Source organism: Paroedura picta, chromosome 2, assembly GCF_049243985.1.
Source record: "Paroedura picta isolate Pp20150507F chromosome 2, Ppicta_v3.0, whole genome shotgun sequence".
In the NCBI taxonomy this organism is placed as follows: domain Eukaryota; kingdom Metazoa; phylum Chordata; class Lepidosauria; order Squamata; family Gekkonidae; genus Paroedura; species Paroedura picta.
In genome coordinates, this window is record NC_135370.1 from 69,897,781 (window position 1) to 69,911,809 (window position 14,029).

The 14,029-nt window shown below is 40.4% G+C and overlaps 1 protein-coding gene across 15 annotated transcripts in view; it reads right to left on the reverse strand.

Annotated features, from left to right (window-relative positions):
- BIN1 (bridging integrator 1) overlaps nucleotides 1–14,029 on the reverse strand; it is a 139,154-nt gene that overhangs the window by 25,370 nt on the left and 99,755 nt on the right. For 7 of the 15 annotated variants that reach the window (XM_077320585.1, XM_077320576.1, XM_077320577.1 and 4 more), the window contains 4 exons: nucleotides 12,219–12,369; nucleotides 7,428–7,556; nucleotides 2,287–2,397; nucleotides 871–894 (listed from right to left, as the gene is read on the reverse strand). In XM_077320585.1, coding sequence (XP_077176700.1) covers nucleotides 871–894; nucleotides 2,287–2,397; nucleotides 7,428–7,556; nucleotides 12,219–12,369 — 415 coding nt within the window. Of the gene's footprint in view, nucleotides 1–870; nucleotides 895–2,286; nucleotides 2,398–6,223; nucleotides 6,305–7,427; nucleotides 7,557–12,218; nucleotides 12,370–14,029 lie in introns of all 15 variants that reach the window. The other 8 variants (XM_077320587.1, XM_077320588.1, XM_077320589.1 and 5 more) reach the window with 4 other exon arrangements.

Here is a 14,029-nt window from a genome sequence, read left to right on the forward strand (position 1 = left end):
GCCCCTGAACAAGGCGCTTCCAGGCATTCTACTTTCAGGAAACAAAGGGGTTCTGCTCCCACAAAGCAAGGAGGGCTGAGCAATCTAGAACAGCAGCATTGATGTGCCATGTGCCTCGTTTGTGCCAGGGTAAGAAATGTATGCTAGTGTCTGGGTAAGAATCTGGAGAATCAAAGGAAGACAAGATGTTTCTTACTATTGATGGTAAAAAACACAAAAAAAAACCACATGGATTTGTTTGAGCGGGGTGAGTGTTTTTCATACTACTTAAGCATCTTGGATTTGTGTATCTGTTCTGGAAAATCATAGCAACTACCAGAAACAGTGATTTTTGTTTGCATTTTCATCTTGGGAATTCTAGCATGCACACCCTTACCTCTGTGCATAGTAACAAAGGAGAGCAGTGGTAAATATGCCTCCATTTTTTGTTAGCAGAGGCCCATGGCAATAAAATAAACATAGCAATATAAGTATAGCAATATAAGTATTTCACTAAAAAGGTAAGTTTGGTGGCAGTTGAGAAGTATGCATATTACACATTTGGAGACAGGAAAGGCCATGCAGTCATTTCAAGATATAAAGCAGGAGCAGATGCCAAAAAGCAACAAGGTTTACACTTCAGGAAATACCATAAATATGCACCATCATAGCATAGGAGATGGAGACCTCTGCTCAGAGGATGACAAAGGCAGAAGATGACGACTGCAATGTACTACTTTAGATGAAGATACTGAAGAGGATGGGAATGGAAAGCCAATACAGGACTGACAAGCTTTGCATGGTAAATGACAATAAAGATAATGTTTGTGCATGCTGAGCAACACATAGCATGGTAAGCTGCACTGAGGGCTGTATTAAAAGAAATCTTACCTCCCATAAATCCCAAGGCAAAGACTAAGCACAGCAAGGAGCAACAGGAACAGAAACATATTAAGATATTATTATTCCAGCCAACACACAAAGCACAGCCATATGTACATAGTGTCCATGGAGATAGCCTAAGCTGATTTTTTTCTAACCTAATTTAAGTATCGACATTTAATAACACAACATTCCCTGACATTAATTCAAAAGAACTAACAATTATTTTTCAGTGATGTCAATACTCTTGTTCTTTAAAGCAGGGGCAGACAACCTGTGGTCTTCCAGATGTTCATGTATTACAATTCCCATGAGCCCCTCCCGGCCCTTTACAACACAATTTGGGTGTCATTGTCTCCCATCACTCCCAGATGGGATTATCTCGTTGCAGAGAAACAAGCTCAGGGTTCCCATTGATTTGTCATTGTCATGAGTTAAAATTTCCATGAAAATAAAATGTTCCTTATGTTCATTGTTGTGGTGTGTTATTATCTTATTTTGAAGGGATGTTTAAACATTACCATAGTGATCAGAGAGCGTTAGGGCAGTGGTTGAGAGCAGAGGAGTAAACTACCCCCCCCCCACCGGGCCTCAGTAAAATTGTCAAGCGTTGAGTGGTCCCCGGTGATAAAAAGGTTGGGGACCACTGTCTTAGGGAACTCAGTTCAAATTCATATCCATCCCAGATAACACAATAGGTGTCAATGCAAAATCTTTAGATTAACTTCCTATTAATTTTGTCAGAGTTTTTCAGAAAAGCTAATAATTCAAGGCTGGTGCAGAACAGTCACTATCATAGTAAGCCAAGAAGTTCAAACTTGTGCAACAAATCTTCAAAAAGGTAACTTTACTCAGCCCCAGCCCTTTCATATATAATGTGGAGATGATAAAACACCACCCTACCCTATGAGATGAGCCTCTTGTGGCACAGGGTGTTAAGGCAGCAGAAATGCTGTCTGAAGCTGTCTGCCCATGAGGCTGGGAGTTCAATCCCAGCAGCCGGCTCAAGGTTGACTCAGCCTTCCATCCTTCCGAGCTTGGTAAAATGAGTACCCAGCTTGCTGGGGGGTAAACGGTAATGACTGGGGAAGGCACTGGCAAACCACCCCATATTGAGTCTGCCAAGAAAACGCTAGAGGGCGTCACCCCATGGGTCAGACATGACCCGGTGCTTGCACAGGGGATACCTTTACCCTATGAGAGTGTTGTAAGAATTGCTGGGTAAAGCACCTACAATAATATGTAAATGCTACCTATTATTACTGCGTGTAAAGTTCAACAAGGGTGCTGTTTGCAAGTGTATTTCTCAAAAATACTTCTAGGAGTCTCCCAGTTACTATTAATATACAGCACTTCCTACCAGGATGATGAGGTCCCCCAAATGCTTAACATTTCATGTTGTCAACAAATGAGTGATAGACCAACCTGGCCGGCAGGTGTCGGTGATTTCCCTACAGGACTGTTATCTGGTTTAATGGGATCAAAATCCAGATCCAACAGGCTAGCTCCCTCCTGGAAGGGCCCAGGGGCATCAAACTTGGCAGCATTAAGGAAGAAAAGCAGTGTTGAGAGTCAAATCTAGGAAGACATTAGCATGTGGAAGGGGTTATCCAGGCGCTAGAGATGCAAAAGTAATGTATAAAGTCATGTAGTACGAACAACAAATGTTCAAAATGCCCACATATCTTTTTAACGAAAGACAGCCACGAAACAAAAAGCATCAGTACTTCACGCAACTTTATCCAACCTAGGTTTCTATGTTATTGTCAGTCACTTCCATCATATCGCAGCCCTGTGTGATATATAAAAGACCCTCTCCTACTTTTAATCATCTGTGACTTTTCTCAATGGGGACCAACTTCTCAAACCTTGCCAAAAATCCTTAGGGCTGCAATTCTTAATATGGCCATAGCACCTACACTGCAGCTGGAGATACCTGGGGCTACCTTGAAAATATTGTATTTTAGAGAAACGTCAACTTTCACCAACACTACTGCTATATTCAGAAATACCAAACATTCTATAAGTTAGCTTCCCCCCCCCCTCCTTTTTCGGTCGGCCCTGACTGTAATGCTTCCCATAACAGAATTCTATTTCCAAACACAATAGTGCAAGTTCTCTTAGCATTTTTCAGTTTGCAGCCCATCAAAGTTCTGTGTTCTTGGGCTAATCAACTGTATAATCCTAGCAATTAAAAGTATTCTTACTGGGGCTATCAACCCTTTCTTTGAGGTAGCAGTAAAACTGTTCTATTCATATGATCATTCAAACTGAGCATATTCCCAAAGTTTTACGAGCCATACAGTTTCCACAGCTTGCTATTTCTGGACAAAAGCAGTTTTGTTCAAAGATTTTATCAATATTTTACTTGACCTTGACAGTTTTTCTGGTCTTAGGCAAGGTAATGAATTCCAATTACATACTGAAGATTTCTGAAGCAGTAGGATATCTAATTAAACAGAAGACACATACCCCCATCCCACTGAGGAATGTAAAATAGACCGTCCATCCAAACAGAAGCCTGGATAGTTTTGACATCAACACACACATCTTATTTGAGGAGAGGACCCCTCCTTTCCACACAGCTCTCTATTAACTACACTTCAATGCAATTTTTCTTGTCTCTTTCACCAGCTTCCAGTAGAATGTCCTATCAACAGAGGCAGTTCTTTGTCTCACAATTTCCTTATCTTAAAGGCCTGACACTTAAGCTTATATTCCAATGGGAATCTCTAGGTGCTACTATTTCTTTCTTGATTAAAAAAGAAACAAAAAGATTAAAGTCAGAGGTTATAGCCATGTTGGACTCTTACCTGTCACCGAGTCACCTGCACCATATTTCCATGAGTCCTTTTCTTTGGGTTAGTTTCCCTTAGTGCTCCCCCACCACCACCCAAAATCAGCCCAACATATGGAAACTTCCACATGGAATGCATTAATGGCCAGAGGTTTTCCAGTGGTTTCTGCTCTAGGAACCAGATTCATCAGTTGGAAACTCATACTCCTTTAGAATGATGCTGTCCAGTTCAGGTGTCCTGTACTCTAGAGCGGGTTCAAAGCCGAATGCTCAGTTTACACATTTACACATAAACATTCACAATACAACATGGTGTAAGAGTTGTGAAGGCATGCTACAAGAAAAGGATAGGTGTAGGCAAGGATAGAAGGCTGCTCAGTGGCCCACGGCTTTCTCTACTACGGAAGCATGCAAAGGGCATACAGTTAGAATTTGTCCACTAGAAACAGCTGCCTGGTTCTTCTAAGATACATTAGTTGTCTTCTTTACTGCTCTAAAAGCTCTTATATTTCTCTCTACCACTTTACTGGCTCTTTCCCTGTTACTGCAGGGGTCTCTGTTAGATCTACCATGTCTTTGGAAGGGGGATTTGATTTATTGATTTAGATTTTTATACTGCCCTTCCCTTCATTTGCATATGTTTAATGCATGAGCATAAAGTTTACCTGTTGACGGCTCCGTTTTTAGGGAGGGAGTAAACTTGTGGCCTTGGTTGTACAGCTCTAGATTAAAGGCGACAGCTCATATGATAATCTGCTCCTTCAGACCACAGCTGACTACTCACACAAAAGAATGCTTCTCCATTCAAAAACATTTCATTTTTATAGTTATTTAGTATGTCCGAGAGATGCCAAGGCAAGGACCCTTCTTTCTGATCTATGTGGGGGGATTCTTAACTTTATTTTTATTAAAATATTTTTCTTTTGTCTCTTTCACTGTTCATATGACTTGTCACTTATACAGCACAGAGAGAAAATGCATTAAAACCAAATGTGTGTGTCTTTATTTTTAATTGTTGTTATCCTACACTTTCACCTCTAAAAGGGAAATCAAGTGAGGCAATAATATATGTAAAATATCATGTACATCATCCAGCTCCAAAATATGCATATGAATTGTTGAAGGGGCCTGCATGGTGTAATAAAGAGTGACAATCTAATCTGGAGAACCAAATTGGATTCCTCCACTTGAAGAAGAAGGAAGAGCTGAGGTTTTGTAGCCCACTTTTTATTACCCAATAGATTCTCAAAGCAGCTTACAATCACCTACCCTTCGTCTCCCCACAAAGATACCCTGGGAGGTAGATGAAGTTGAGAGAGTTCTGAGAGAACTGTGACTGGTTCAACCCCATCCAGCTGGCTGCATGTGGAAAAGTGGTGAATCAAACCCAATTTTCCAGATTAGAGGCCACCAGTCTTAACCATCACACCATGAAGCTCACTGGGAGACCTTGGGTCAGTCAGTTCTCTCAATACTCTCTCACCTACCTTACAATAAGACTGTGATGGGGAGGAAAAGGGAAAGGGAAGGAGATTGCAAGCTGCTTTTAGATTCCTTAAGGTAGAGAAAAGCTGGCTCTTATTTTTTTTCTTATTAAAATTATTATTATTGTTATTATTATTCTTTTTCAATGAGTATGTAAATAGGCCAAGTATATAAAAAGTTAGGTCTTTGAAAATTGCAGATAGGCACACCTGGTGGCTGGGCTGGCTCAGGACAGGTTGGTACTCAAATGGAAAATCCAAATGGCAACCCCACCTCCCACTTAGCAAAAATACAATGAAATTAAGTGCTTGAAACCTTCTAATATTGTCAAAAATGGCCATCTGAGGCAATATCCTCATGGAAACTCTTGATATGTCTAGTCTTCCTCTATAGAATTTGTCTCTGCAGATTTTGCTTTGTGTAGGGTTGCCCACTGCCTGAAGAAAAAAAATGCCTTGCCCCTTTAGCTGAGGTTTAATGGGGTGTTATTTACCAGATGATGTAATTTACCTCCACACATGGAAAAACTTCAGCTGTCCATTTCCATACTGTGAGCCTCTATTAAAGAGTTGCATCCTCAAAGGTCTCATTTGAATCCTCAACAAAGTAAATATAGGACTCTGCGAACGCTTGTATCCCTCCTTCCTGCAGGTTGATATATTCTTTCTGTCAAAAGCTACCTATTTTCCTCCTGTGGTTCCTTCACTTCTGACACTTCTTTTCAGTCATTTCTCATTTCTCAGCAGAGGAGGATCTTTACATATGCTGTTGTTCCTTATCACTAAAACAGAGATTTTCAAGAGCTGTCACATTTCCTCTACTAGAACTGACCCCATTGTCTCTACTCCCTGGCCAGACAGAAAACCATGCCTGATGCTCATTCATATTTCTATTTAGATAAATTCAAAATTGTTCTCTCTCATACTGGTAGTAACCAGAACCTAATATTTTTAAAAGAACTAGGTGGTAGCTTTATAAGTTTCCTTGGTGTGCCCAATAAGGAATTCTAATCCACCAGCTCATTTTAGCTCTGTTCACACTCTGGTCCCACAACCCTTGAAACCTGTGGCCTAAACTTGCCTTTTCTCCCAATTCCAGGCCCCTCGTGCAACACTTCAGCCGTCGAACAGGAGGAAGAGGTAAAAGCCGCAGGCCACCATGCTGAGGTAAGGAAGGAAGAGTGGAATCAGGAAACAGAATGGCTAGAGGTGTCAATCAATGAATAATGCAAATGATGGTGATGATGATGATGGATATGAATCATGGAAATGTAGCCAGAAAACTAGTCAGGGTATTTTTTCCTTCCACCTACTCCCCACACTAGAATAAAAGCATTCTTGGGATGAAGGACTTGCTTACCTAGGAACTCCCTCGGGCACTAAGCTACAGCAGAAATATTTTCCGTCATTTTTCTAGCTTTACAAGATTAGCTTGAGTGGCTACAGGATGCTGAATTGTTGTAGGATGCTAATTACTTTTAAAGGAGACTTCAGACATGGGCTACTGGGAGAGTAGTGATCTGTCTGGGGGATAGATTGCGGCTCCACAGGCAGGTGCAGCATGTAAAGCCACTGACACAAACCCATCTCACTTACAGAAATACAACTCACATGAACAAGCTACTTCTTCCCATTTCTTAGGAGGATGGCTAGACTAGGAGGATGGCTAGGATGGCTTTTAACAATAGAGACTGGGGAAAAAACAAGTGCTTCATACAAGCCTGTTTCATATATTCAAAAATCCCAAACATGAAGCAGCCATCTTATTAAAAGTATGCCGGAGGGGCGGCCTAGAAATCTAAGTAATAAATTAATTAATTAAAAATGAGAAGGAATATAAGAGCCAAGAAGCACAGATCTACGCCAAATTCCAGGGAGGCCCTATTCCATTTCTGGAAGAAGAAAAATCATGAGATCAAGGGACAAAGCATTAGGATTTGCTGTACGTGTTCTGTAAGAATACATCTTGTCCCACATATGCACACCTTTATTTAAGGAGAGATGGGATTGGTCTCCATGGCCTTGATAAGAAGCAAGATAGATAGAGGTAGAACCTCTCTTCCACATATCCTAACTCAGTCAGAGATAGACCACAGCCTTATACAATGGAATTAAAAGCTCACTACCCTGTTTGCCTTCTTGACATCCTGTTGGCTCTCTACAATCAACTGACTTTCCCACCCTGAGCAGTTTTCATGGCCTGACACCTCTAATAAGGAAGAGATAAACAGTGAAGTTGGATCAAGGATGGGGGAAGAGAGGGCAGGGAAGAAGGAGAAGCTAACCTGTGAGGGGGTTGTCACACTGATCTCTGGGACAAAATTGTCATCAAACAGGTTGATGATGTTCTCCTGCTTCATCTCCTTGGATGGAGTGAGTTTTGGAGGTGGCGGCACGGGAGGGCCTTTCCTCAACTGCATGCAAGCGAACACACGGTGACAGCACAGACAGCAACGCCCAAAAAACCAGAGACAGGAACCTGGTTAGCAAATACTAAAAAAAATAATAAAACACACACCAATAAAGGGTCTACAGGAAGGTAAAACACAAACAAAACAAGCATGGGAGGAGGGGAAAACAGTCACACACTTCCAAAAGAAGGCTTCGCATCATTAGTTACACTTCGGTCGTGGGCAGGTTTCCCTTCTGCAGAGGAGAAGCGTAACACAATTAATATGCATAGGATACGTCATGCATACATAATTAGAGTCTGTGCAACCTTCTGGAGTACATGGTAGGATTGTGCACGCTACAATCTAAAGTGCTGAAGGACTAGGGAAGGTGGTGGATGCTACTCTTGCTAGCAATACCTATTTGGATAGAGAAGGGAGACACCCAAACCAACTCAACTGGTTCCTAAAGAAAGCATGCTCCCAACAAGCTGAAACCCACTTTTTATGATGAATACTGGGTCATCTTCACCACTGGGAATCTCACCTCTGCAGACTAAACAAAAATGGAATGAGATCCAAGAGAAATTGGGACCAATTCAATCACAGCCTACTTGAGCTACAACAGGGTAAAATTATGTTGGACTGGGCATTCCTACCCTACATTACATTAGGACGTTTTATCATCATGTGCAAAACAGAGAGGAAGATGCAGAATTTCTCCTTTTCTTCCACCCTTCTTCTTCCTTCAGTTTAATGCCTCAAACTGAATACACCAAGACAGGCTTTCTCAACAAGGGTTTTCTGAAACCCTGGAGGTTCTGGATGGCCCTGGAAGGGTTTCCTGAATGGGTAGGAGTTAATTCATCTTTAATATTTTTTTTAAAAAATGTTAAACATTTATCAGGTGATATGACCACATAAGGTCATGTCTACCCACCCCCTTCCCAAAATGGCCAATCCATCCTCCTTCCATAATGTTTAGTGATCTCACACTAAAGCTCTAAGAAGGAATCCAAGATCACACCTTCATTCTTCTAGCCAGAAGGTGATCCGTTCATATGCACTTATTGCTCTTGCTGTAAGCAAACTATCTAGCATTTAGACAGTGCTTCAAGAAACTGTGTGATGTGGATATATTAGTTTGGCATGCTTTGTTTTAGAGTCCAAGAAGTTATTCCACCACTACCTGAACCTTCCTGTTCATTCCAATCATCTTCAGAGACACAGAAACAGCCACCCAAGAAAGGGCTTTCTTGGTCATGGCACCAACATTTTGGAATTTTCTCCACTGGGGTAGTCTCCCTCTATCAGTCTTCCAACAGTGGATGAACAGTTTATTAGATTAAATAGATGCTATTACAATTACTCAGATGGGACTGTCTCGCATTTTCTTATGATCTGTCCTAGCTTTTGGATATATCTTCTCTTTATTCCCTGGTTTCTAGTATTGATGCAGCTCTTTTTGCCATTTTTAAAACTTTGTTATTGCTTTACATTTTAGAAATTGATCCCCTCTATAGCGGCGCAGATAATTAAATCACAACATTTAAAGGCCCTTTCAGAGTCACAGCTCAAAGAGGCCCTGAGCTTGCCTATGGGACAGAAACAGAAGATATTTTTGTCCTTTTGAAAAGTGCTCAAAATGTTCCGCTAACCAAACTGTCTTCCACAAGCTACACATAGGTTCATAGAAGCATTAGCAAACAGATATTTGTTGCTGTTTGCATTGGTGGTAGGGGATGTATAAAAACAGCCAATCATTATGGCAAGTACAAACTGATAACCTATAGTATTAAAGTATATTAGATGTACAAGTGATTAATGAAGCTCCTGATTTGCAAATGCCTTCATCATTATCTGCTTATAATGGATATAATCTTTACATTAAGAGATTAATCTTCCCTTTAGATGTTCTAAATCACCAGTTTTATGCTGTCTTGGATCCACCTTGATCTTATGAGTCTAATGCATTACATGACAGAATTTCCTATGTTAGCTACTAGCTAGTCTAAATGTGTATTCAAAGGGAACCACCAGCTGATGGCAGTGTTCACCATGTGTTCTGTTTTGGGCTTATGCCTCGCCTCCACCAGCCCTTTTTGCTATGACAGCTTGAATGAGGTTTAGGCATTCTGTTAGCCTTCAAAGCCAGTTACATGAAGGGATTTTTTCCCCCTGAGAACTGAACATGGTAGGAAGGTGGTTTCCAATCCCATCATTAGCAGAATCACACTCTTCTTAGTCCACTGAAATAAACTGGTTTAGAAAGGTATAAACACTGCTTAGAATGGCACTATTTGTTGCCTATGTTGTGCACCTATCTATTCAGATTTGGTAGGTTTTTTTCAGTAATATCACAACCAACAAACAACTATATGATTCTTGATAACAGAGCAGAAATTAAATAATATACAACTGACAAATATTGCCACCATTATGTGATCTTTGGGTCTCTTAAAGTTGTCCATCTCCAGACACATCAATCTTTTAATGGGGGAACCTACTGAGTGCCTTTAAGGAAATGGGCCCATTAATGGTATTTGGAAAGACAATATAGGAGTTCTTCACAGTTTATCTGCATGAGAAGAATGAAAGAGCCAGCACCTCATCAAATGACTGAGATATATCTATATCCCTTTAATATAATATATATATGACTGTTTTCAAGGCCAAGAGAACTTTGGGGTGACATTCTCAGCAGAAACCGAAGTGTCAATTTTTTTAAAAAACCACCAGGAAGTATCTTAGAACAGAAATACCTTCTCTGAACAGGAAATAAGTCGCCATTGTTATTTTGAAGCAGTAAGGGGTATGTCATCTGCACTGAGTTGTCTGAACAAACAGAAATTTGGCACTTCAAACATGTGGCTTGCTAGCACTCAGCATTCCCATTCCTTGTCCACAAAATACTGACAACCAAAGCCCAGTTATATTTAAGGAAAGGGTTCCACCAGTCAAGCAGCTAGAGCTGTACCTGGAGATCCATTTTTAGTAGTTTAAACTCCCACCAAATACCTCTTTGGGAAGAGAAGTGATGAGAAGAGAAGTTCCAGATGCTGACTTCTTTAAAAGGGACTATGTTTATTCAGCCTTGGCTATTCTGTACTTGTTCTATTCAACTGGAGCTTATGTCAGAAAGCATTCTAAGAAATTACCTGAAAAGTTACATTTGAAATAAGAATGCCAGGTTTTAAACCCAAGTTTTAACACTTTTTTTCCTTTTCTCCAGAGAGGTTGGTCTCATATTGAATAAGCTTTCCAGTTTGGACTACACCTGTTTGCATAATAAAAACCCTGCCAGATGTGAACTCCACAAACACGTATATACTGGGCAAGGCACTATATAAATATAATTATAAATAAATAAAAATAAATTTTCAGTTCCTCTGTCTTCCTTTAGGAAAATTCACTTTCAAACAGTTATTTTCATAAGTCTACACTTCATCATATAAAACGTTATGGAATTTATCCTGGATTTATATATTCCACCAGAGCAACCCAGCAAGCAACACTATCATTCAGCCTCCTTCAGTAACAATCTGGTACAGAGTTCAAAATAAAAATAATTTCATTTTTTTTTAATTGAGCCTATATCACAGTTCTGATCACTCAAAGAATCTCCATTCACACCTTCAGGCGAAGATAGGGAGAAATCCACCTTTGTGTGGCCAATATGATGAAGAAAAAGAACCGATAAAATTCATTCACTTCTGAGAAAATTTAAGGTCAGCAAAACTTTTAAAATATTATCGTTCAGAGAAACCTTTATACATTGGGAAATAATATAAATATTTTTAGATCTGACTCACTTTTGCCTTATTTTGGCTGATATTTGTATTATGTTGCTACCATCCCTACAGGTAGGGAGTTACATAAACTCCAGCTGCTGAGAGAACCACAAAGGCAATACAAAGTAACATCCAGATTTTCAGATAGAAGGATCACTTTGTTATCACAGGTCTATCATTCTCAATGTACAATTAGTATAGTTCTGCATCAGGGCTTCACACTGAGCTGATCACTCAAAAACCAGTATTTTTTATGTTTACAAAAGACAGGATTAGATCCGTAGCTTTTGTGCCATGTTGAATTTCAAAGAGCAGCCTACACAAGCTATGGGAACCAGAACTCTTGAAACTGGCACGTGTGTCTTTACTCTATATCTGTCAACTGGTTTACCTGCTTAGGTCATTCACCTTTTTCCAATTAACAAAACCACTTGCATTGTTTTAAGGCATCAAATTTTACTGGCTCCACTGACTTTCCATTTTACTTAAGTTACCACTTCATTGACTTCCCATTTCACTATTTCAGGTGTCCATCAGGCAGCTGAGCTCACTTCAACACATGCCAACAGTAGCCCTCTATGTTTAGCCATGCCTCTTCCTGCTTTTACATACAATCATTTAACAGACCTGGCAGAGAACAAGGTAGGCTTCTTTGAGCATGATGGACCCACGGGCTGCTGAAGAGGAACTACTGCTGCTCATTTCTACTCAAAGGCACTGAATTAAACCGAAACGACATTAAAAGAAACTCAGGAAGCTTCTGGTGTCAAGAACTGAAAACAAGTGGAGAGAAGACAAGGATTCTATATTCAGTAGGCACCAGAGAAACTCAAGAAGGGTGGAGGTGGCCTTGCATCTCCACAAAAACCAAACCCATGGCAGCCTCCCTCACTACCTGAGATGGAGACTTAGGGATGCCTCCCCCAGGTGTTTCCAAGGTGGATGGCTCTGGCTCATGGTTGACGGCCTTGGTCTCAGGGCTGGTGACAGGAGTTCCATCAGGTGGAGATGAAGGGGTTTTGTTTGCTTTTGCAGAGGTACTGTCACTGAAGGAAAAAGAGAATGAGATTCAGATTTAGCATTTAAATGAATAATTTTATATTTCTTGGAGACATGGCACAGGAATGCCACAGAACCACTCCTTGCCTGGGACTCTTCCATGTGTCTGCACGTGTACCTTTTACCTGAAAAAGGAAAACCAATACACTCAAGCAGCAACAACATACCACTCCAAGACCACATGAGAAGGTCCAGCCTGGTGGTAGACAAGATGAGGGATTCCTTTTGGTAAGAAAAAAAAGTGTGCTGATAATCATCAATACCTGGCTCACCATGCTACTGCATGCAGTAAATTATGACCTATGATTTCAAAAATGAAGACATTGATTTTGATTTAAATAATGCGTAGATTTAAAGTGTATCCAGTATACAAAGTGAGAACTTAATCCTCATTCTGCATTGCACAGTCACTACCACAATCACTAAAACCCAAAATTCATCCACTAGCAATGAGAAGCACTTCCCAATCAACTTCATACAAAAGATATACATAATGTAGCAGGCTAAAGAAGATAACAAAGAAGCTGCACTGAACCACCTTGCTTGTTGGGAAAACAAGCATTAGAGCTGGCTTGCATGGTTGCAAGCATAGATTGCTTCAAAAGAAGATCATTTGGATTCATGGAATATGAATCAATGGTCACTAGCCAAAAAGGATTAAGGGAACCTTCACATCCAGAGGCAAGAAATTGCTGAATACCTCTGCTAGAAGAAGACCTTATCCTCTGTGCCCTGTCTGTAGGCCCTTCAGGGCATCTGGTTGGCTGCTATATGAAACATGCTGGATCAGATGGACCACCAGACTTATCCAGGAAGGTTCTTCTTGCATTCTTAAAGTTCAATGTCTGATATTTCCAGATATGACTACATTTTATTAAGAAGAACATTTCTCTTAACTTGGTAGGCCTAAGAAAACATACTCTACAAAGTTACCATTTGATTGTCTGTGAATTACACAGAAAATATAAATGGAAATAATAAGAGGTGAGCCATCAAAACAAAGTCACAACCATTTCTACCCAGTTGCCTTATTTTCTTCCACTAAGACCTCATTCAGAAAGGTTTCAGACATTTAAGTTTCAACAGCCAAGCTGATGCACACAAATAATTTAATCATAAGATAGTGGAACGGCAACAGAGAGATCTCTCAGCTCAGAGTCACTATGCAAGCTAACTAGAGTCACTATTTTATTCAACAAGTTAACTAATATATGAATAAAAAATTCTGTATGTGGAAAAAAAATGAAGCTACTTTGAAGGCAACAAAAGTTCTAAGGAGCATGTAGAAACTGAACAGAATTACCTTTGTTTCACTTCACAACAGGATAAAACCACAATTTTTGTCAGTTTCTAGGACAGTGGTTCTGGGGGTTGGGACCCCTTAAAGAGTCGAACAATCTTTTCACAGGGGTCGTAGCAGGGTGAGCAGCTTGGCCAGGGGGTGCCACCACTGTTGCCTCTCCCAAAGCATGGGTTTTCTTGGCTTCTCCCCCCACCCTTCTCTCCAAGGAGGACCCAAAGTGGCCCACATCCTTTTACTCATGTCTCTAAATCAATTTTGTCTGAGGGAGGGTGCCTGCACATAAAAGCTCACGCCTTGAATAAATCTTTGTTGGTCTTAAAGGTGCCCCTGGACTCAATTTTTGT